Source organism: Carassius gibelio, chromosome A3 (genome assembly GCF_023724105.1).
Source record: "Carassius gibelio isolate Cgi1373 ecotype wild population from Czech Republic chromosome A3, carGib1.2-hapl.c, whole genome shotgun sequence".
In the NCBI taxonomy this organism is placed as follows: Eukaryota; Metazoa; Chordata; class Actinopteri; order Cypriniformes; family Cyprinidae; genus Carassius; species Carassius gibelio.
The window spans coordinates 22,368,207-22,392,171 of NC_068373.1; the positions used below are offsets into that span (position 1 = coordinate 22,368,207).

Below are 23,965 nucleotides of genomic sequence, written 5' to 3' on the forward strand. Positions count from 1 at the left end.
TAAAACATGTTTTAATGAAAGGAAAATGGAGAGAAAGTCATCCTGTTGTAATGATAGTGGCTCAAATAATGGGTCTTCATTTTCAGTTGCACTTCAAGAGTGCAACAACCGTTTTGTCTGAAAATTAAGGCATTTTCCCATGACTCATGGACAGTCATCTATCATGTTTAGTGTTTCAGGTGTTGTGTATTCTTAAGTGTCACTCCAGTGTGTATTAATGTTATTATGCATTGTTCCAAGAGCCTGTGCTGGCATATCCTCAGGAGAATTTGATCGCTTCAGAGCTGATACCAGAGACTGGGGAATGACCTGAGCATTTTTATGATGAACTTTTCAGAACTGCATCTGTTTAAGCAAAATACATTAAAAAAAAAATCTCTATGTTGATCTATTTAAAAATGTAACGTGTTTATTTTCAGCTTCATTACTTACGCATTCAGTGTCACATGAAATCAAATAAAATAGAAATATTTTGTGGCATAATAAATTCATTTTTATATCAATTTAATGCATCCTTAAATAAAATTATCTATTTCTTCTTCCAAAAAAAAAAAGTGTATGATATTTATTTTATTTATTTATTTTTACAGTTGATGTGCAATGTAAAGTCTGGGTGCTGAAGCAAAACCAGGTGAGAGCCATGTTAATACTCACTTCATTTTATGGATAATATGCAGAACATGTCCAGTTTTGCTGCTTTTAGTGAGTTACCTTTCTTTTAGATTTTAACAAGCATTCAGCAAGAACCTATTAATGTAAGAATCATTTCCTGTTACTACAGAAGCAATTAACCCCTCTCAATTATGATGCAGCGTCAGAAATATCCCAATCAAGAGAACCTATGCCATAGGCCTACTGAGAAACATTTGAAATGGGAAATTGCATCTTGAACTAAGCCTATCAAACAGGATTTACTGTTTATTTGTTTAATGATGTTGGACGACACATTTAGGCAGTCTATTTTCCCATTTTACTTTTAATTAGGATTCCGTATTAAAACGACTGATATTAGCAACTTCACCCCAGATGGATTTTCCACGCTCTAGTCTTGATTCCTCTCTCTGATTTAAAGCTGCGGTAGGGAACTTTTGACGCTCTAGCGGTTAATAAACAGAACTGCTTGCGTCTTGCGGAAGAAAATCGTAGCCGGAACTACTTCTCTCTGTTTATGTCTATGAAGAATCACAAAGGTACTGGGTTACTCCGCCGCGGTACCCCCGAAGCAATCTAAAATAGTCCGAATATAAACACTTATTATAGGTGCACCCTAGTGATTCAGGACAAGCTAAAAACACGGTTTGGAAAATGGATTCATGGTGAACTCGCTTATTATATACATTTTTCTACATTTTGAACACAAACAAAGTTACGGACCGCAGCTCTGATTGGTTGTTTTTTACCGGGAGCGGATGACTTTCTGCAAATGGCAATAGGACCACTGGGAGGAGCCAGAGGAGCTTGATTTTTTCACAGATTATCTGATAGAATCACAGAATTTCACAGAATATCAGATCTGCTGACATTGTTGTCCTAATACCTCTTTTAGTTAACTGGGAAAGGATCTGAAATCTCTTTGGCTTCACGTATACTTTTTATGTAGCTAGGTCTAGATCTGGACTGACAATTGGGAAGTTGTAGGTTCAAAGCCTGTGACGGGTGATTCATGAACTTTCACCTTTGCACCCTTTGGAACATAACCCCAGGATTCCTCAAGCTTTAGATAAAAGTGACATTTCTATATCTCCAGATGTAGTTGAGCCCTGCCAGACTGTTGGTGGAAAAGTATACACAAGCATACTCTAATAATTACCATTCTGAAAGTATGAGGAAAGCAGGTAGGACTTAGATCCCTCAGTGTTTTGACAGCTGCCTGGAGAGTTTTTGTCCTTCACTGCTGTTGTGGCCTTAAAGTCTGTGACTCACCCAGCCATGATCGGCCCAGCTGTGTAGCATGGATGTCTAGATCTGATCAAAGTTAGCGCAGGATTAGCGGTTAGCGCTGAGGCTGGTGACAGCTCTCGAGTCTCTCTGCAGTTTGATCTGATTAGCAGAGAGAGGATGGATGAAGATGATTGCGAGGTGAAACGTTCCTGGGAATTAATTCACACACCTGTGTTTGGTTCCCGGAGAGATCATGACAACTCTTTGCTTATCCATCATCAACAGGGATGCAGATGTTCGGCGCATGATGCTGATTGCTTTCATTTCAGTCTAAAACAGGAAGAATTTCTGTTATTTCAGACTCTCAATCATCTACTAGCCTCTTTTTGAACGTCCTTGTGTTATGACTAGTGATTCAGTCTGAGTTTACCCAAATATAACAATTCTGCCAACTTTTACTCACCCTCATAGTTCTGCAATCGTTGTTCTGTAGGACATGTAGATTATTCTAGTAGTGTTCTAATGTCTGGGAATCTAGTCAGCATGGAGATTTTAAGATTCAGTAAAGACATATAAGTATTAGGAAAGTAACGTAAAATAAGTCCAGTTGACTCATGCACCAAATTTTGAGCCTCCAAAGTTGATTGCTTTGTGTTATGAACAGATAAACGATTTAGTCATTTGTCAATGATAATCTTTGTTTTAAGTGAACTGTTCACTACTACGGTACAACTATACAGTTGAGTCAATGAGTTGAAATAAAGGCTGGAATACACTACACAACTTTTGCCCAGATTTTCTCACCTGATTTACAGTCTGGGGAAGTCAATACTAGTTTCCATTAGTCAGAGCCAGACTGCAGATTTTGCCCAGTCAGTATGTTTCTGTGTGAGTTTGTGTTTCCAAAATGACTTGAAAGTCTGTTAAGTGTGTGATCCTCTGTCATTTAGTTTTTTCTCTCTAACCATCTGCAAAGTCGACAAGTGTATGATGCAAAGTGATTTAACTATGTTCATATCTGAAAAAGCCATGCAGTCATGTATTCCAGCCTTTAAGGTTTAGATCAGACTGAAAAGTGATTGAAGGTTAAAGTTTTTGTGGTTTATTAGATGGTTGATTGAGTGGAAAATATGAATCATTCATGACATCTCCATTTCTCTTATATGAACTCTGAAGTCATATGAACCACTTTCAAAACGCTTTATCAATGTTGGAACTTGACACCTTAATTCTCATCAAATATGATATTCTTCAGAAACATACTTTTTGGGCCTCTACAGAAAAAACAAAAGCCATAGAGGCTTTCAAAAAACATGGGGGTGAGTAAAGGATGACATCAGTTTTGTGTGAAAAATGTATGTAACCGCGAGTGCATAATTCTCACTCAGAATTTCCTCAGCCCGTTTGACATGCTGTCAAAAAATAGTGTGGCATTTCTCTCTTAAGTACAATTTGGTCTTAGTTTGGAAAGTGATCTGTTTTCAAAGACCGGAGATCCATGACCCAAAACCATTGTTAGTGAACTCTGTCCTTAGCTCAGGACTGAACAATACACCTTGTTTGGACAGGTGATCTTATTCTTAATGTGAAGAAGGCTTTGAGTGAGATAACAGGCTTAGACGTCTTTTGGAACAAAGGCGTCAGGTTTTAATCTGACAGCAGAATTCCCAGTTAATGCCACGCATTCTCCATTTCAGATGAAAAAAAAAGAGAAGATTTTGCCAAAGAGAGGCATGTTGATTATGAAAACTCATCAAAGCCTTTCCTAAAGGATTTTTTTTTCTTTTAGTCATCGCAAATGAATGTCATACAAAACACCCAAATGCTGCAAATGGGCTTGTAAATGAATGTCAATTATGTGGGCCAATTAGTTTGATGTGTTTACTGTGTAAACAGAGACTGTTTGTTTGCACTCTCTGCAGGTTTTAACTGGAGCTCTGTTTGCATTGAGTTTTCATACTGAGCGTTTCTCAGCTGTGAACCTTTTGATTCTTCCTTAATGATTTAATATGCATCTGTTATATCGCTGTTTTTTAATATGTAACCCTTGTACGCCGACAACAGAGCGAGAGTGACAAACAGGTCTCCCTGGCGGTTGTACGTGTCTTTGAAAGCGTTTGAGGATCAGCAACGGTGCTTTTCCCCATTTTCTCGCCACATTCCGATTGCAAAAGTCTGCTTTGTCATATTAATAAGTGAACACAGAAGCTGAAGAGTGCCTGAACTTGTCTATGGAACACTTCAGAATGACAGGCCTTTCCATATACTCTACTCCTCCCCAAACAGAAATGGTGGGATATTACTCATTTACTCTTTCAGAGTAACTGAGGTGTGGATTAGGAGGCATTAGGTGTCACCGCTGGACGTCTGCTGAAGAGTGATGCTAGAAGAAACATCTCTTAAATGAAGCATGGAATCAGTGGTCCCCTATGATTGGGTCATTTCCTTCAAACCCGGCCCTGTTTTATAGGATGAGTGGTCATAGGTGAGTCATGTGACTCAGGGAGAGGGTGGGACTCACACCTGACTCAGGTGAGAAAAGTTGTCTTGACTCTGGATCTTCTAAGAAGTTCTCTTGCTGCTGGATCTCTGGTTTGTTCTTCTGTAACAAGCCTAAAGAGACCGTTCATCACGTACACAAATCTATTTCTGGACTGAAAGGACCTTGTTGAAGTTGGGCCATGTTTGGCACTGGGCATTTGGTGTCTCCTCTGTCTTCTGCGGTCTTCCACTCTTCGGCTGCGCACTTCTTCCCAGCGTTTCCCAGCAGGTTGGCCTCACCACAGATCTTCATCCCCGGGCCACTGCTCAGCTACGAGCTCCTGCGCAGTTACCTGCAGCCCGAGCCCTGTAAACAGGCTCTGCTATTGGCCGCTCAGTCCACAGGACAACATGCGGAGAATATCGGTGAGCTCATTGCAACCTTATATCGCATTTTTGTTGTAACATCTAATATGGCATCTTTTATTTGATTGTTTGTGTTAAATACGATTTTCATTTTCATGTGAGAGGCAAAAAGGAGAACTTTTTATATATAGAATTGTCAGACCCTACAGAGAACAAGCAGTTATAAATAAAAAATTCATTTTCTCTCTTATCAATCACTTATCAATTATAGGAATTAGAGAGAGAGTTAGTGTTAGAGGGCCATGTTTTTTATAATTAATAAGTAAACAAGTAGATAGAATAGAATAGAATAGAATAGAATAGAATAGAATAGAGAGTACATCAGTGCTAGAAGGTGAAGTTTTCTTTAATAAAAAAGAAAATAATTAAAATACTGTAGAATAGAAATGGAATAGAGTGCTAATATTAGATTGTAACGTTTTTTATAAATAAAAAGAAAAGTAAATAGAATAGAGAGTTCTAGTATTAGATGGTCAAGTTGTTTTAATAAAAAAGAAAACAAGTAGATGGAATAGAGAGAGTTAGTGTTAAAGAATAGAAATGATGTGTCTTTAGTCGTTTCTTGAAGATCATTTATCACCCTGCTATTGATTATTTTATTATATCATTTATTATAGTATTTATTATAAGACTACTTGCTAAATAAATAAATATATTTTGAGTTAAAATCACTTCATTATGTCTTAAGAAAGAGGCCAAATACTGATGCGAGAGACATTTAAGAAAGTCATGACAACAATCAATTACAGTTTAATAACTGGCTAATCAGAATCATGTGTTTAAAAGAGCGTTGCAATATATGCAAATATGTAAATTTGCTCTCTAATATAATGTGTTGTAATGCAGAAAGCTAGGGAGGTAGCTCTGGGCGTTGTATATTTATTTAGGTGATGTGCTCTTAATAATACATAGCATTCATTAAGAGAGGCCATTTGTGAATCATATTCTCTCATAATTGTCCATCCTCATTTTACAGTATTTAATAGGATTCAAAATGTTTACAAAGGATTGGCTAACAACTCGTGACTAACAATCAATTATCCGGCTCTGCTGAAGAGGGCTTAATGAACGCTGCGCTAATTATCCAATCTAGAGCCATTAGTTCCTTGTCAGCCTCTGGCAATTGTCTAATTGGTGGCTGTGATGTGGCTTCCAGATGAACCCCGGCCAGTGAAGCAGCGGCGAGCTCGGGCCAACTACAGCAGCTGGCAGCTGGAGGAGCTGGAGAAGGCCTTCGAGAGCACACACTACCCAGATGTCTTCATGAGAGAAGCCCTGGCCCTCAGACTGGACCTGATAGAGGCCAGAGTGCAGGTTGACATCGCTTCGATCTCTTTGACTGTTGAGATGCATGGAATAGGAATATTAAAGATTTCTCGGAACCATTGCTAAGATTATTATTTTTATTTTACAAAATGTGCTGCATCGTTCTTCATTAAAGTGCTGTTTTGTCTCTAACATTTTCAGTGAGGAAATGCTGTAGTGATATGATAACATTTAGAATCTTCTAAATAATAATAATATTATGTATTTTATATTTTTTTCATACATTTTCTTTTTTCAAGTAAATATATAATCTATATATATATATATATATATATATATATATATATATATTATTATTATTATTATTTTTATTTTTTTTTTTTCTTAATGAGTCATTTATATATTTTTCTACTAATAAAGTTTAAAATATAAGAAACCTACTTGAGAGGCTGAAAAAAAATATATATATTTTTTTTTTTTTCTTGATGAATAATAAAAGAAAAATCTTTCATTTTTGATGATTTAATAAAAAAATTATACTAAAAATATACAAAATCTAATTTACAAGAAAAAATGGAAAAGGAAAAAGCTATTTAGATTTTTCAAAAGATGACACTTTTCTTAATGAGCTATTTTTAAATTTTCTATCGAAAAAATAAATTCTTAAAATCAGAGAAATTTACTTGAAAATCAAAACTGTAATGAATAATTTTTTTTTTTTTTTTAATGAATTTTGATTTTCCTAATGATTTTTTTTAAAACTAGTATTTTTTTTTTCCACTAACAGTTCTTAAAATAAGAAAAAGCTACTTGAGATGCAAACTGGAAAATGAAACTGATATCAATATTAATACTCTGGTAATTTATATAATTTTATCTAACGCACAATAAAAATAACTATCTTTTCCTTTTGTTCCCATAGGTGTGGTTTCAAAACCGGCGGGCTAAAATGCGCAGGCAGATGAAGCTCCAGAGTCAGGCAGGAGAGCAGTGCGGCCGGCGCGACAGTGACGACAGACAGGAAGATTCGTCCAGCAGGAGCACAGCTCCAGAGCTCCACAGCAGCAGCAGCCCAGACTGGGACAGGAAACAGGAGAGAGGAAGCCCCACTTGGTCCAAACCCTCCTCATCAGCTATCCACAGCCCCGTGAGCGACATGCTTCAGCGGCCCAGAGATCAGGAGGGGTCAGAGATGCCCAGTCCGGAGGACTTCCGCTGCTGTAGCATTGCCAAACTGAGGGCTAAGGCCAGGGACTATGAGGCAGAGATCCACAGCACTGTGGCCAAGACCAGCAGAGAGAGGAAGATGAAGACACAGGTATCTGCCACAGGCCTGGAAAGAGACTGAAACAGATGCAGCCGTTAAACATTACCTCCGTATCACACAGGGCACATTAAAAATCCCATTCAATTCATTATTTATTATTATGCACAATTATACACGCAATGAGGTTAAACAGTGTGACTGAGAACAGCGAATTTCTTCACTCTGTATTGTTTGTGCTTCTTAGATTGTAACAATATCATGTGTCATCTGTGAAACCAATAGACACTTTACAAAATTTCCAGGGTTCTCAGAAGTCGTCGTCATAGTTGGGTAGACTTCCAAAGCAGTTAATATAAACTATATAAACTCCTGTTTACCCCAATAGCAAAAGAGAAATTCAGGATGGTGTTGCTACAAGTTAACCAACAAGGAAAAATGATCAAGAGATTGATTACAGAAGAGAAACATGCAGCAGTGTTAAGTATTTTTATGTAATTTAATTTCATTGTATTATAGTAAAAAGTACTGTGTTATAATTGTACACTAGATTTAAAAAAAAAATTACAATAGTACAACAGTATTTACAATATTAATATCTGTGGAAATGCATCAACATAATCTGTGAAAAGGGTCCATAGTAATATTTTTTTTTAACAAATGTGAGATTTATTTACTTTTAGAATTATTCTCTCTTTTTACATATTAGTAGTATTTTGAATGTTCTTTAATTATAATTAGTAGCAATTTATAAACCGCCTTTAAAACTAAATGTAAAAAAAAAAAGTTTGAGGTTGCTTGCTTCGCTTTATGCCGACAATGGACTTTACAACAGCGTTTTCTCAAATGTTGTTGGACTGACAGCTAGTGAACAAGAGGAGCTAAAAGAAGCAGCTCGTGGTGATCTCATCAATGGCCAACTCCTCTATCAGCTATCCTGTTACCCTGCGTGAAAACACAGGATGTCTGCAAGCTGCCACAGGCCCTCCCTGAACACAATAGGGACGGCTGAAAACTGCCTGCCTTTTCTGACAAGTGTGCTTTTTAAAGACTGCAACACACTTTTTATATGTATTTTCCTCCTCAGTAGATGTTGATTGTGCTGAACATTTGTTCATATACTGTAATTATTGCATATTTTTTGAAATCAATGTTTATTTCACGTTTCATGACTAACATTGGCATGTTTGTTTGTTTTTTAAGAAAATCTGCTATTTAAAGGGATCATTAAACCAAAAAACATTTCTGCATTAATGAATTAAATGGAATGAGCACCTGCTACATGTCCAATGAATATAAAGGTCCTCTGTTATGGAATTTCCTGTGGGATCAGAAGAATCATAAAGTCAGCTTCATTCAATGTTTGTGCATCCAAAGCCCTTGTTGAAGAGCCCAAAACTGCATTAGTCTTTAGGTCTTTAGAGCCAGTGGAGTAAGAGTGCCCTCCTCTGGGCAATCAGGTGCTCTTGAGTTTAAGGGCATCTTGTTTTGACATGAAGCAGGTCTGTTTGATCAGAACAGTCTTTACTCTCTTACACCAACAGTATTGAAGTCTATGGGGATATTGTGCATGAGAAATGGATTTAATGTGCAACAAGAGCTCAGATTGGCACAGCTTCATCATACTCCGGTTTCTGTCTTTCTGAAGTCCGGTGTCAAGCTATAAAGGATCCCATTGACTCTGCACCCATCCACAACTTGAGATGCACACCGTGGGTTACCTAAATTAAACTTAAAACCATCAGAGGAGGTGGACCATCTAAAATTACACTGAAAACAATCTCTCTCAGCCTTGGGAAAGCTGAACGGTGATGGTATTTCTGTCTACACTACAGTTATACACTTCTTATAATGTTAATTGCAGGTATTATGTTTATTAAGGAAGGATTAGACCATTTAAAGCGATATATGTCTGTTTTATTAGTTATAGTAAAACAGGAGGAATGTTTTTTGGTTTATTTCCCAGGGTTTATATCCACAAATGAGATGGGCAGTGTGACCTTGTTAAGAGGCCATTGTAAACATTCATATGCAGCAATAATTTGAACTGATTTATGCTGATGGTTGTAAACATCCTCTGCAGCCCCCTGTGGTTTCTTCATAAACATATTCCACGTTTAAACCACCTGTGTCAAAAATATGGGTCATTCTTGTTATGAAGTACCTCAAGAGCAATGTACTTGAACAAATGAATGCGTTTCATTAAGGAAGTATTTTTTTTAAGGAAGTATTTTTTATAAAGTATTCACCCGACTGTCAGATAAGTAGTCTGATCGAGTTAAAACATTGAAACTTTATTATAGAACCTAACAGGTAAGAATAAAGAGTTAAAGTCATTGCTCAGAGAGGGATAGATAGGAAGTGCTTACATGGTGTCAACCTGAAATTTATTTAAATGCTTTTTAACCTTTTGATCTATATAATAAATATAAATACCAAAATAGAAATAGAAATTCTAAAACATTTAGTTAAAATGTCAATAAATAGGCTATATACTTCAAGTAATTTGGAGAGTTTAAAGGTATTTCTTTTATTTCCCAGCTGCTTTAAAGATTTAAATATATTTTAAAGCCGCAAAATTTGTAGCAACCTTCTATTTTGTGCATGAAACCTACATACAAATTCAAAGTCTTTGTTTCAAATAACATGTGTGTGTGTGTGTTTGTGTTTATGTTAAAAGTTATTGAAATGATTCTATTGCATGCTAACCTAAATTTAATTTTTTGACAAAATAACTATTTCTATCCCTACAAATCTGAGTTTAATATTTTATCCAGTATGTTAACAGTGACACATAAGCTGCAATAACATTTGCTAAGGTAGGCCTTAGTTTCGTCACATTCAATAAGTCTTTTTAAGGACATGCTTGCAACATTACATCGATTTAATAGCGAGCGAAATATCTAATAAAGCAATTATCGTTTAATTATTGATGATTTGAGGCTCCTCCCCCTTCATTTGCTCTGTTCCACAGGTGCCAGAGTCGCTGTGCTGAAGTGAAGAGCTCTGAGGAGACGAGGGTTACAGTTTTTACTCCCTTTCACTTGGATTTTCCCTCAGAGTCTCCACAGTCTTTTATTTCCAAGCTCCGTTGTTTCGTCGAACAAACGACGTGTTTCTCTTCCTGTCATTTAATAGACTCAATCTGCCGTGCGTTTTGGCGAGGATGACGGCGATCAAGGCGCTTCAGCAGTGGTGTAAGGTTCAGTGCGAGGGGTACAGAGATGTGACCATCAGCAACATGAGCACCTCTTTCAGAGACGGACTCGCCTTCTGCGCTCTCGTCCACAAGTTCAGACCGGACCTCATGTGAGAGAGAGAGAGTCGCTTATTTATACTTTTTCATTGATTCGAATATAGATGTTGTTCACGACTTCTTGAGATTGAAGTATCAAACTTTGTCTTTATGCGGATACGATTATGTAGTTCAAAGATATTAAGTGTGTAAATTGGATGTGAAACATGTATTTGTTATGTGAACAGACATAAATCCATGTTTGGATGCTTATTGTAGAATTTGTCCCAATTATTTTTTTTGGAGTAGATAACATGTTGAAACCGGTTGCAAAATGGCAAGGAACAGTTCATAACTTTGAGATGAAGGGAGTAAAATTACACATTAATTTTTGTTTTTACATGTAGCTGACTGTTACTAAAGCTTCTGTAAGTTCATTATTCTGCAATAGAGTTATGACAGCAGGTTGACATCCTGCAATAACTTTAATTGTTTAACTTTATAAAGACCGTATTGAATATTTGTATGCCACATTACAGGACTAGTATAAATAAGCTAGTGAAGGGAAAAAAAAAAAAAACCCGGTGAAAATAGTGACTAACCATAGGACCTAAGATTTACACATTCATTTATCAAGACAAATCACATGATATACATTTGCATTTTTATCCCAAAATCTTCTCTATGGGTGTTTTATGGGACACCTGCCCATATGCACTTGCTATTTATTCATTCTCCGCTTAACTTTTTTATTTTATTTTATTTTTTAGACCTACTGGTTATGATGTATTTAATATTGTAGAATGTGTGACCTTTTAAAATGACCACAATATAATATTTAATTTGATGCAGATAACACCTTTTTATTAAACTCTGTTCAGCTTAATTTACCATTAGCAGTGTATAGTAACCCTTCTCATGGTTTCCCTGTCTGTCTGGTGACTCATGTCCTTGTTTTCATTCAGAAACTTTGAGTCCCTCTCCAAAGACGATGTGTATTACAACAATCACTTGGTAAGTTATTCTGTTTGGCCTTGATCATAGAAAGCTACGACAGACCATATGCAGAGTGACCCATAATGTGTGTTTTGCTGCCAGTTTTAGCTGTATCATGTAAAGATGTGTGGTACGCTACAGTCCCGTGATAATGCACACACTTTTGAATGCTCTTCATTATTTTTTTTTTGACTGTTTATTTGTTTGTAACCCAGCCTTATGTACTTTATATATTTGTTTCTCACTTATTGATATAAAGAGTGCTTAAAGGGATAGATCATTCAAAAATTAAAATTCTCATTGATTACTCACACTCATGTCATTCCAAACCCGTAAGACCTTCGTTCATCTTCTGAACACAAATTAAGTTATTTTTTATGAAATCCAAGAGCTTTCTGACCTTGTTTGACAGCATGGGAACTACCACGTTCAAAGCCCAGAAACATAGTAAGGACATTGTTAAAATGTCCATGTGGCATTAGTGGTTCAGCCGTAATTTTATTTTTTGGGTGAACTATCCCTTTAAGTCCCTTTTCTCATAGCTTGTGAAATGCATGTGATCCCTTCTATGCAGAGTTCTTAAATGGATGAGACTTGTCGCTCCGTTAAAGGCCCTATTTATAGGTTGAGTCTTCCAGCCGTAGCTTTTGGCACAATAAAGATATCCTTTTAGTGTCTACAAGCATCGTCTTGAAGTGAAATATCTGAAGTTTCAGACTTGTATCAATTGAACTGAATCAACAATTTTTCAGTCTGATATTGTTAGCTTTAGCCTGCAGGAAAGGGTAGTTTGAGGGTAGTGATGTTGTCCGACCAGGACTTGTGACCCATAATTATTTCTCATCCCTGTCAGGAAGTCCTTCCATGAGATTGAGATGGTAAGACGTACCCACAACTGGGACTTTTTTTCCATAATGATGAGCTGTTCCTCACATTGCTTCCTCAGAGACTGTAGATTATAAGCCACACACTCTGAGATCTATTACAAACCCTCACCACTTCTGTAGGTGGCCCTCAGCTGTGGCACTTGAACCCGAGCTGTGTGGATTCTGTCCAGTTAATGCATTATAAAGAAGGGTGACATTCAGGCACCTGATCCTCTCTGTCAAGATTAACTTACCCTTTGTTCTACTACTCTCTTTACAATGTTAGTACATCTGTGCATTTAAATGCCAGTAACTTCCACAAGTGTGCAGTGTTTAAACCCAGCCAATATTTACCTGAAATGCTTATTTCATACCATCAGCCTCTCAGTGCTGTAACACAAAAGAGAAACAGGAAGTTGCACCTGCTGCATTGTGGAGAATATTCTGCCTCTCTTCAGCTGTCCTGTAAAATTGAATGAGTGTTTCTAGGTCAGTCCTTTAACAATGCCCTGGTATCCCCCCCCCGTCCTGTCCCTGTTCCCAGGCTGCTGCGCACACAGGAAATGTGCTATTCATTATGCACTCCCAGCCCGGGCTGTGTTGATGTGTTGCTCACTGGCCTATTCTATTTCTGACGTCTTCCTTTTTGTGCCTTGTCTGTGTTTACAGTTAATTGGCCAAGTGCCTTTTCCCTAGAAAACCCGTTTCCACCGCATGATATCAGCAGCCTAAAACAATCGTATGAGGTCATGTTGAATGAGCATGTTCAGTGGTTATAAACACAGAGTGCTTGTCTTCTTGGGCATCTAATTGTTGTTTTCTTCTATAGGGATTCATCCTCCTATTATGTGGTGTTATAGCTGTGCACTTAATGGCTGATTTGTGACATCTGATGTGCTGCAGGCGTTCCGTGTGGCTGAAGATCATCTGGGAATCCCAGCTCTTCTGGATGCAGAGGACATGGTGGCTTTGCCTGTCCCAGACAGACTCAGCATCCTCACATATGTCTCGCAATACTATAATTACTTCCACGGCCGCTCGCCAAGTAAGGCTGCGTTTATGCTCCATCAGAGTGGTTCTGAAGTAAAAGGCACTTTTAAAAAAAAAAAATTGCAGGGACTTAAGTACTGTACTATGTTCAGAATGTAATGGTACTCTATCACATACTGTTTAATAGCATATTTGTAGGATGCAGTATGTGAAGCATGCCTTATGCCACAAGCATTTCCAACAGAAGTATGCAATAGTCACAAGACCTCATTGCATGTTTAACTCTGCTAGTGGCACCCAATCATGAATGACTGATTTAAACTTTGGGCAGTTGGATGAAATGAATTAAGCTGTGTGTGTTGCATTGTAGGATACAGTATTTCTTTACAGCATGATCCACTTGGATCTTGGTATTCGACACTGTAAAAAGAAAATGTTTTATGGAAGGAAAAAAAAAAAACTGTCAGCTATGGTTCCTAGAATTATTTTGAAAATGTCTAGAAAATATAGGAAAAATGTATTCATTTAAAAAAAAACTAGTTAATACTCTAATTTTAAATGTAAATACATCTGGTAAATTCAACAGTTTCTTTTGTAACATTTATAGTTAGCTTTATAAAACATGTCATTTACTCCCCCTCATGTCATTCCAAACCACTTTGAGTTTGTTTTTCTGTTAAGCAAAAGATATTTTGAAATGTTGGTAACCAAACAGTTGATTGTAGCCACTTCCATAGTATTTTTTCTACACTATGGAAGTCAATGGTTACCATCAAATATGCATAGTGTGTACAGGTTGCTTGCTGTTAACTGCTGAAATAATTTTAGTGTGTGACTCCTATCTAACGTATTCATATTTCTTAGACTTTCTTCTCAATGGCTTTCTTTTTCTCAGTCGGGGGAGTAGGAGGTATCAAACGACATGCTGAGGTCTCAAAGGGGACGCCATCAGAGAAGAAGAATCAGCCTGTGGTTGCCAAAAACCACAATCTTAAAACAAACACAGAGAACCGTCCTCCTCGAACTGAAATGCCAAAAAATATCAGCGACCACCGTCCTACATCTATTAACATCCAGAAAAGTGCTCCAGAGAAGCACATTGTAGCTACTCCAGCTCGGCAGACTGGCACAGACCGGCAGAAATCTCCAGGGCCAAAATGTGTTCAGGCGCCCGGCACGCCACTCAGAGCGAGATCTCCACAGCCACACCGAGACGCTGAGAAGGTGTCAGTTCGGCTTTCCCTTGATTATTCCGCTTCAAAGCGATTTGGTCTAATCCTAGTTATAAAAGTGAATTTAGAATAATTCTATCGGTCATGATTTTGAAACTGATTTTCGGCTTGCAGAGAGATTTTATTTGTCTTGGTTTATAATTTAAATTGTATTTTAAATTTAATTTATTTAACTTCTTTTTTTTATTATTTCAAGTGTATTTTATTGAATGTCTAATTTAACCTATTTTTTTTCACTTTTCATTCCTCTGTTCTTTTGTAGAAAGCTGTTTTGGTGGAGAATTCAAATAAAAGTGGCACGCTGAACAGTGTTTGTGCAGTATGTGGAAATCATGTACATCTGGTCCAGAGACACCTGGTGGATGGAAAACTCTACCACCGGAGCTGCTTTAAGTGAGTCTTCATTGATGTTGCTTGGGAACCGTCACTATTAAACTTTAGCATGTAACTGCACTGTTTAGTTACTTTATTGCTACAGTATTGTTCAAAATAATAGCAGTACAATGTGACTAACCAGAATAATCAAGGTTTTTCGTATATTTTTTTATTGCTACGTGGCAAACAAGTTACCAGTAGGTTCAGTAGATTGTCAGAAAACAAATGAGACCCAGCATTCATGATATGCACGCTCTTAAGGCTGTGCAATTGGGCAATTAGTTGAATTAGTTGAAAGGGATGTGTTCAAAAAAATAGCAGTGTGGCATTCAATCACTGAGGTCATCAATTTTGTGAAGAAACAGGTGTGAATCAGGTGGCCCCTATTTAAGGATGAAGCCAACACTTGTTGAACATGCATTTGAAAGATGAGGAAAATGGGTCGTTCAAGACATTGTTCAGAAGAACAGCGTACTTTGATTAAAAAGTTGATTAGAGAGGGGAAAACCTATAAAGAGGTGCAAAAAATGATAGGCTGTTCAGCTAAAATGATCTCCAATGCCTTAAAATGGAGAGCAAAACCAGAGAGACGTGGAAGAAAACGGAAGACAACCATCAAAATGGATAGAAGAATAACCAGAATGGCAAAGGCTCAGCCAATGATCACCTCCAGGATGATCAAAGACAGTCTGGAGTTACCTGTAAGTGCTGTGACAGTTAGAAGACGTCTGTGTGAAGCTAATCTATTTTCAAGAATCCCCCGCAAAGTCCCTCTGTTAAAAAAAGGCATGTGCAGAAGAGGTTACAATTTGCCAAAGAACACATCAACTGGCCTAAAGAGAAATGGAGGAACATTTTGTGGACTGATGAGAGTAAAATTGTTCTTTTTGGGTCCAAGGGCCACAGGAAGTTTGTGAGACGACCCCCAAACTCTGAATTCAAGCCACAGTACACAGTGAAGACAGTGAAGCATGGAGGTGCAAGCATCATGATATGGGCATGTTTCTCCTAAGATGGTGTTGGGCCTATTTATCGCATACCAGGGATCATGGATCAGTTTGCATATGTTAAAATACTTGAAGAGGTCATGTTGCCCTATGCTGAAGAGGACATGCCCTTGAAATTGTTGTTTCAACAAGACAATGACCCAAAACACACTAGTAAACGGGCAAAGTCTTGGTTCCAAACCAACATAATTAATGTTATGGAGTGGCCAGCCCAATCTCCAGACCTTAATCCAATTGAGAACTTGTGGGGTGATATCAAAAATGCTGTTTCTGAAGCAAAACCAAGAAATGTGAATGAATTGTGGAATGTTGTTAAAGAATCATGGAGTGGAATAACAGCTGAGAGGTGCCACAAGTTGGTTGACTCCATGCCACACAGATGTCAAGCAGTTTTAAAAAACTGTGGTCATACAACTAAATATTAGTTTAGTGATTCACAGGATTGCTAAATCCCAGAAAAAAAAAATGTTTGTACAGTCAAAGGTAGACACTGCTATTTTTTTGAACACACCCCTTTCAACTAATTGCCCAATTGCACAGCCTTAAGAGCGTGCATATCAGGAATGCTGGGTCTTGTTTGTTTTCTGACAATCTACTGAACCTACTGGTAACTTGTTTGCCACGTAGCAATAAAAAATATACTAAAAACCTTGATTATTCTGGTTAGTCACACTGTACTGCTATTATTTTGAACAATACTGTATGTAACAATTAATGCAACTAACTTTTTTTTTTACACAGGTGTAGTGTATGCTATGGCACACTGAAATCTGGGGCATATAAACTGGGAGCAGACAATGGCTCACTGGTCTGCATCATTCACCAACATGGCCAAAATGATTTCAAGCCTACTGTTCAGCCTTGTGAGAGCAGTGGCTTTACGCTTACTGATTTGGTATCCAAATCTGACCGTGGCGATCAGCCATCTTCCAAGCGCTACACATCTGTACTATCTGCACCAATCAAAGCTGTGCCCCGACCCGTGGAGCTCAGTCTTGCTCCGCAGTCATGGACCGCCTCTGCTCAGAGGACTCAGGAAGCCAGGCAGAAGTTTTTCCAGTCCTGTGGTCCTTCAGCAGAGCATCGATCCACCACAAGACAGCAGTCAGGCCCCTCAGAGTCCTGCACCAATCAGAACACGAGTCTGAAGATGGAGGAGAAAGACCCAACCAATGCACTGACAAATGGAAAACTATTTGAAGGAAACACGAATAACAACAATGCGCTTAATTCTGACCCAGGAGCACAGAGGCAGTGAGTGACCAACTAATCATTACTGTCATGGTTTACAGTATTAGTGTCGATCTGGTTCGTAAAATAATCTTTGGTGTTTTGGTTTCAGGATTTTTCACTGTACTAATGCAAATAAGAATGTTAACAGAAGGGTTTACATACTGTATTTATTTAGATGGTTAATAACCTTGATTTGGCAAATACCTCACTTCAGTTAATGCATTTACGCCTCTTTAAACAGTTTTCCTCCGATGCCAAAAGTTCCCACAACTGAATAAAGTGTATGACTAGTTAATGGAGCCAGCATTTAATCTATGATTAAAATATGGTTATTAGCATCGCATTCTAGCATGACGAATTGCTTAAAAATAAGGTTAAAAGTTGAATTGTAGTAGGTTAAACTGTTTTATGTGTAGAGTACAAAGATTATGAAGGTGATGATACTTATGTTGATGTTAAAAATGTGTCTAGGCAACTTTGAAAACAAGTGTAAAATATTGCTTAACTCACTGAAAATGTCCAAGACATTTAAGAACGCTAAAAGGCTTCAATGAATGTTTGAGAAAGCAAATGTCATTCTATAGTTCAATGCTATTTAAAAGTATGGGGTTGGTAAGTTATTGTCTCATTCACTACAAATACAGTATACAAGTGTAAATATTGTTCAAATACTATTTAAAATAACTTTTCTTTGGAATGTATTTTAAAACGTGGTTAATTCCTGTGATTAAGCCAAATTATTAGCAGTCATTACTCTTTCTTCAGTGTCACGTGATCCTTCAGAAATTATGCTAATATGCTGATTTGCTGCTAAAAAAGCTTCTTATCATTCAAAAAGAATCTGTTTTTAATGTTTTGCTGTCTCTTGATTGATGCAATGGGTCCTTTTCTGAATGTTCCAAACGTACAGGAGTGTATATCAGTACAGCAGGTGCATCTATCGTATGTATGATCCTAGTGTGAATGCTGAATTTAAGTGACACTTGTTACCGTCTCTCCCAGGATAAAAATCAGATGCTCTTCCGCTGAAGTATCTGGCTGGAGGCAGGAGTTACACGGACGAGATGCAACAGGAAGGAGCTCCTATCAGGTCACTTCAACCAGCTCTGCTACCAGCAATAGTGGCATGAGCACCAAAGTATCCCTCTACCTCAGTGCCATCAGCAAGGAGCGCAACAGACCTCCATCCCTGCTGCTCTCTACTGCCAAAGGTGGTGTTCACTCACAGATGACCTTTTGTTTTTTTCTTTAATGGTTTCTAAAGGTCGCATGGGAAATATTACCATAAACATACACAATAAGTAAGAGACTGGAATATAGGCAGGAAAGAAGCTAAATTAAGCCACAGACCAGCATCCATTGTTTTTCCTGTAGACCACAGGAATACGATTGAATCTTAAGACTGATTTCCACCCTGTAGTATTTTTAACCTTTCCATTTAATGGCATGGCTTCAAATGGCATAATTTCATATTGTGCGACTTGTGCTTGTTTTGTTTGCCATGATTTTCTTCTCTTCTCTCGACTTCAGCCAAAGACGTTCAGAGCTGCGAAGCCCCAACTGACTGGAGATCAAAGCCAAAGGCAGTTCCAAATGGACCAAGACTCAAGTAAGTTCGATCAGCCTAGCTATCCCTGTTGCTTTCTAATCCACACGAGGGGAAGCCGGCGGAGTCACTCGGGTGTGAGCTGCAATGAGAGCTGGAGTACTGACAGTGGGGCCTTTCATGTATCCATCCTCTAGCAGGCGGATGCCTCCTGTCTCCCCCATAGTGTTTGACTGCCTCAGAGTGCATCCTCTTACTCTATCCCCAATCCTCACCAGTCCTAAGGAGTGCTGCGCCTAAACCAACCCCCTCTGAAACGCTGCGCTCTTTCTTTGAGTTCCTCAGATGATCGTTCTTTTAGCTTTGTTTGCTTCTACTGTATATAAGGTGAGGGTCTGCTTACTGCATGTTGGTTTGAAATTATGCTTATGAGACTGTCATACACAGTAAAATACATTTTGAAGTTGTAAGTTATCTAGATTATTGTACTGTTTTCCAAGAAAATGCTATTTCGGGTTGCTACTTCAATGTATGTTTAATATATTAGTATCGTACTTGCCGTTTCAGTAGTTTTCAGTAAAGTAAGGTTCCTTTGCTTTTGATAGATCTAATAATGCCAAGCCTCTTGTTACTCCAACAGTTCTGTTGAGACCTATGATGTTCAGGGTAAGTCCAGGCCACTTCTTCAGTTGTCACATAGTAAGATTTGCGTTTGATCATACTCCTCCTCTGTCCGTAGGTTCTAAAGGTCCTGACTGTTCATTGTCCTCATGTATTTTGCGCTCTCAGTCCTGTCACAAACCTTCATCTCCAAAACAACCTCGCTGCTGGTCGGTGACATCAAGTAAGCAGGTTCTATAATTATGCAATCATTATTTCTTTAAGGTGTAGTACTATTATTACTTTTTTTATTTATTGTTTTTATTTTCAATTTATTAAAGTAAATCCGTTTACTTGTATGGAAAACAGAGGCTTGGTCAATCTGCCTCAATATATATATATATTTTTTTTTGGTGAGCTATTTGAAACCTCTTTTGCATGTTTGATCTCCACGTTTAGCCTTCAGCTTTTCATATACACTATAAATCAGTGTTTATCACTTTAGGTTACGACAATGGAAAGATTTCATCGAAAAATGGCTTGCCCACAGTAAGTTATAGCAAAACTTGAATGCTGTCCTTTTCTAAATTAACCGTCTTCTCCCTATGGCTTTCAGTTTGATTTGTTTGTCTTTTTAGATAAAGCCTTGCCACATCACACCAGATCAGATCTCAATAGAGTTGCAGGACATTGAGAACAAGCTGTACAATCTGGAGAACGAAGGGGTGGAGTTAGAGAGGAGACTTCGCATTTATGAAGAAGGTTTGAGATCAGATGTAGCTAATGTAATGGTAGCACTCAGTATTTCTGAAAGTTTAAGTTTGAGTTGAATTTTAAAGGTCCTGAATGTTTATTTTTTTATATATATATTTATTATTATTTCAAGGTTGTTTAGGGCAAAAGCTTGTCAGGACATCAGATGTTCCTTTCGGTACAATTTGAGATCCATTTGGTATGTTTTCGATGGCATGTAATAGTGTGAGTGGTTCACTCATTCCAAACCTGTTAGCGGAGCCCGTCCACTTGAGAGATGGAATTCTGATGTAGCCTTTAGGGGAAGGCCGTGGCCAATAAAAAGGGCTCTCCATTCCAGCTGCCAGGGCCAAATGAGACGAGGCGCAGGGGAAGCTCCCTCTCCTCCTGAGGGATGCTGGGATGGAAATGGAGAAGAGGCGGTGGGCTGAAGTGAGAGGCTGCTAGCTGAATGGGGCAGGGGCACTTGATTGGCTCTTTTCAAGGTCACCATGTCGCGGTAATATCATCTTCAGACTCGCTGCTCCAGTCACCTGTCCTGATGTTAGCAGCCGGTGGGATTTCATAGATACCTGACTGCCTCTCGGTCCCACCAAAGCCGAAACCACTACTTGATCAAATTAAGTTTGTACTTGTGTGTTTTTTGTACCACCTCAAGGCAATGTCAATGGAAAACATGTTTTTTAGACCGCATTACAGTGCTCTATTAGGAGACAAATAGAATTCAATCATAGCTCAAAAATAGACGTTGAAAGTGAGTATTTGGAGATGCCCGTCTCCAGAGCACTTTTAAATTGTGGCTGGAGGTGGAGTGTCTCTTATGTGGTTTGATGTGAACACTGCAGTTAGGACCTTGGTGTCCTTTTGTGACATTGGACTGTTTTACAGAGGGTCATGGAGACCTGCTGTTGGATCCCTTGGTGGTGGACTGGTTTGACCTGATTGGGAAAAAACAAAGCTACATACTGAGGGAGTCAGAGTTGATGTACACGTAAGTAGTCCCTGTATTCAGTTTCTCTTTTGTCCAGCTGCTATTTCTGGATGCAAACGTTTTCAGAATGCTTAATATTGACTATATACGAAATGGAGAAAAATAGCCATTGTACCTAGATGTTTGCTCTTAAACTGGACCTTACAGTTTCTCAATCTGTTTCGGAGCAAGAACACATGATCTGGAGGAGCAACAGCCTGGAGTAGAAGGAGAGCTCAGGAGATTGATCGGTAAACCAGGTAAAAATGAACCAGGGTAACTACTGTTGCTTTTTTTCCCCCATTAGAAACATACAGGACATTTTAGGGAAAGTGAACGATGTCTATATAATGCAATTGTTTGAGAAGAATCTTCCAGTGATCGTGATGGATTAATGTAATCTTCTAAATGAATGGCAAGAGAAATTGTAGGGCATAATTTGTATTATTATACATTTTAAATTATACAGCTTCTTTTTGCCTTGTTGGGTTTTAGTCGTTAATTGCGATGGTAAGTCTGCATTTAGAAATGAGCAAACAATGCTTATTCTTAGATCTCTTGTGATGCATGGAAGAAATTCTTAGACATGTCCGTGCTTCGAATCATCAGTAATGATTTTAATTATGCATTGTGATTTTAACAGGATGTGAAAAGTGATGAATTATAGGCCTACAATTAAAATTAACACTGCAGTCATCAATAAATTAAAAGCTGGATTATTTCAAGCATGACTTTCGAAAACAACTCGTTTAACGCAAAATACATTTCTCTTTTTTTTTTTTTTTTTTTTTTTTTTTTTTTACTATGTACGGGCCACAAGTGAAATAATTGAAGACATATGACGTTATCAGCATATGATGCGGTAGATTCATCTCTTGTCATCTCGGAGAGAATATGCAGCGCTAATGCAGCGTCAGATGCTGAAAGCGCCTTCAGTTTTTACTTTCACTTTGTATTTGTAAGTTTGCCTTAATGTGTGCGTTTTTTGGATATTAGAACTAGTCAAGACTCTGGGTGAGAAGAAGAGGGAAACTGTGCTGTTGAACAGACTGCAGATGGTAAATGACAGGAAGGCCATTGTTGAAGGGCTGGAGGAGGACAGGATAAGGTGAGGAAACCACTCCATCTGTCACTCCATGTCAAATGCCATGCTTCTACATGAGGTTAATATTCACTAGCATGTAGAAGTAAAAAAATAAACTTAATTTATAAAATAAAATAAAAAACACTGAAAATGTGACTTTTAAGGGAGAAGGAAGATCAACAGACATTGAATGAGATGATGCAAAGACTGGGTGAGAACCTATTCCTCTTGCCATTTTTATCTTGTCAAGTCTACTCTCCGTTTGAAGCGGCAGAGAACATTTTTAACATTCTAACCTAAATTGTTTTTTTTTTTTTCCTGTTGCAGGTCTTCAGAAGTTTAAAAACAAATGCAAGTCATCCTTCTCAAAGTTATTTAGACGCAGAAGTAAAAAAGCCTCAATGGGATAGTGAATCTGAGAGTTGCTGGAGTGAAGTAATCCAGATGTTCAGCTCGAGCCTGTTTGTGACCCTTAGATGGTTTAAAACAAAGTGAGATTAATGTAACGCATCTGTCAGGCAAGTAAGTGAGTTCGTTTGAGTTCTTGGAGCAAAATGTTCTGTTTAAAAACTTATTTTGTTCTATTTCACTTCTTATTTGGTTAAGCTAATTCTAGTTGTATTAATTTGTTCATAGTTAACATATTGGTCCTTTACACTTTTGCCTTTAAATGTGTGGGCTAGTTTGAATTGTTCAAAAAAACATTTTATTTTCCTGTCACCCCCTCACTTGTTCAGACATAAACTATAACTTATATTAGCAGATAAACAAACAGATGCCCAATGCTGGCTGAAGCACGCTACTTGACTGTCATCCAAGAATCTGTGGAGCATCTTAACTGAACCTTAACCCCCTAAAAAGATAATTTAACAGCTAAATCTAGAGATCTTGAAGATGCAGTGCTTGCAGTGACCTGAAGGAGGCACTATGAGCTCACATGCATTAGCACATTCAGAGTTTTCTGGTTTCTTATTTTATATTCCTGAGAAAGCTAAATCAAGCTGGAGATTAGACTGTAGCGGATCTTGTGTGCTGGAAAGGCATGGATTATTGGTTTTATTCTCTTTTTAAGTCCTCTAACCTAGTTCGATTTAAAAATGTACCTAATTTAACTTATCTAAGAAATAGTCTTTTTCAAAGATGTCTTTTACATGGTGTTTAAATATGACTTGACTGTTTGGAAAAACCCACCGAATGAATGTTTTAGGAAGTTTTTAAAAGCTCTCTTGAGAGATGCTTACAGATGGTTGTGCTTATTTATTGTATTTGACTTCTAAAATGAGTCTCTAATAAATCTTAATGAAGTTTCTTATTGTACCCTAAACTAATTCAGAGCTTTATTTTAGTTTCATATACGCCAACTGTCTTCATGCTCACATTCTCTCAATCTCAGATGCCTGCATGTAAATTGTGAAGGCCAAAAACGAGAGAACCTATTTATGCAGAAATGGTCACAATAACCAAAATGCCCAGTTTATCCCAAACTTCCAGTCAGTTTACTTCTTGTTCTGAATTAAAACGACTCCATGCACCACAATTGTTGTCCCGATCATTGCTCATGCTGTAAAACGTCCGTTTATAGCCATCATTTAATATGGGTTTTAGTCAAATGCGTTAAGATAATTTACTCACATTTAGTATCACACCACTGCTTGCAGGCCATCCATCCCCAATTTAAGATGCATGAAATTGTGATCATGAACTTGGGAACACCGTCTGTCTCTAGCTGAGAGGAGCCGAGGAGGATATTGGTGCAGAAC

At 37.9% G+C, this 23,965-nt stretch overlaps 2 protein-coding genes across 2 annotated transcripts; both read left to right on the forward strand.

Moving 5' to 3' along the window:
- Nucleotides 1-995: 995 nt before the first annotated feature.
- LOC127952217 (paired mesoderm homeobox protein 2) lies at nt 996-8,739 on the forward strand. Its single transcript, XM_052550635.1, has 3 exons — nt 996-4,788; nt 5,945-6,102; nt 6,977-8,739. The coding sequence occupies exons 1-3, from the start codon at nt 4,563-4,565 to the stop codon at nt 7,400-7,402; spliced, it is 810 nt and encodes a 269-aa protein (XP_052406595.1). The 5' UTR covers nt 996-4,562; the 3' UTR covers nt 7,403-8,739.
- Nucleotides 8,740-10,303: 1,564 nt separating this feature from the next.
- LOC127957182 (MICAL-like protein 2) lies at nt 10,304-23,529 on the forward strand. Its single transcript, XM_052555594.1, has 18 exons — nt 10,304-10,627; nt 11,519-11,567; nt 13,319-13,460; nt 14,301-14,629; nt 14,900-15,030; nt 16,761-17,273; nt 18,255-18,463; nt 18,783-18,861; nt 18,996-19,090; nt 19,420-19,464; nt 19,538-19,642; nt 19,904-19,947; nt 20,037-20,160; nt 21,040-21,142; nt 21,290-21,381; nt 22,118-22,229; nt 22,370-22,416; nt 22,533-23,529. Exons 1-18 carry the CDS (start codon nt 10,485-10,487, stop codon nt 22,613-22,615), a joined length of 2,445 nt encoding a protein of 814 aa, XP_052411554.1. The 5' UTR covers nt 10,304-10,484; the 3' UTR covers nt 22,616-23,529.
- The last annotated feature ends 436 nt before the right edge of the window (nt 23,530-23,965 follow it).

Excerpts from the sequence above, each read along its gene's own strand:
- LOC127957182 (XM_052555594.1), top strand. The coding sequence starts at position 10,485 with ATGACGGCGATCAAGGCGCTTCAGCAGTGGTGTAAGGTTCAGTGCGAG. Across the intron at positions 14,630-14,899 it reads CACACCGAGACGCTGAGAAG|AAAGCTGTTTTGGTGGAGAA; the intron begins GTGTCAGTTCGG and ends GTTCTTTTGTAG. Across the intron at positions 19,091-19,419 it reads CACCAGTCCTAAGGAGTGCT|CCTCTTGTTACTCCAACAGT; the intron begins GCGCCTAAACCA and ends AATAATGCCAAG.
- LOC127952217 (XM_052550635.1), top strand. The coding sequence starts at position 4,563 with ATGTTTGGCACTGGGCATTTGGTGTCTCCTCTGTCTTCTGCGGTCTTC. Across the intron at positions 4,789-5,944 it reads ACAACATGCGGAGAATATCG|ATGAACCCCGGCCAGTGAAG; the intron begins GTGAGCTCATTG and ends TGTGGCTTCCAG. Across the intron at positions 6,103-6,976 it reads TGATAGAGGCCAGAGTGCAG|GTGTGGTTTCAAAACCGGCG; the intron begins GTTGACATCGCT and ends TTGTTCCCATAG.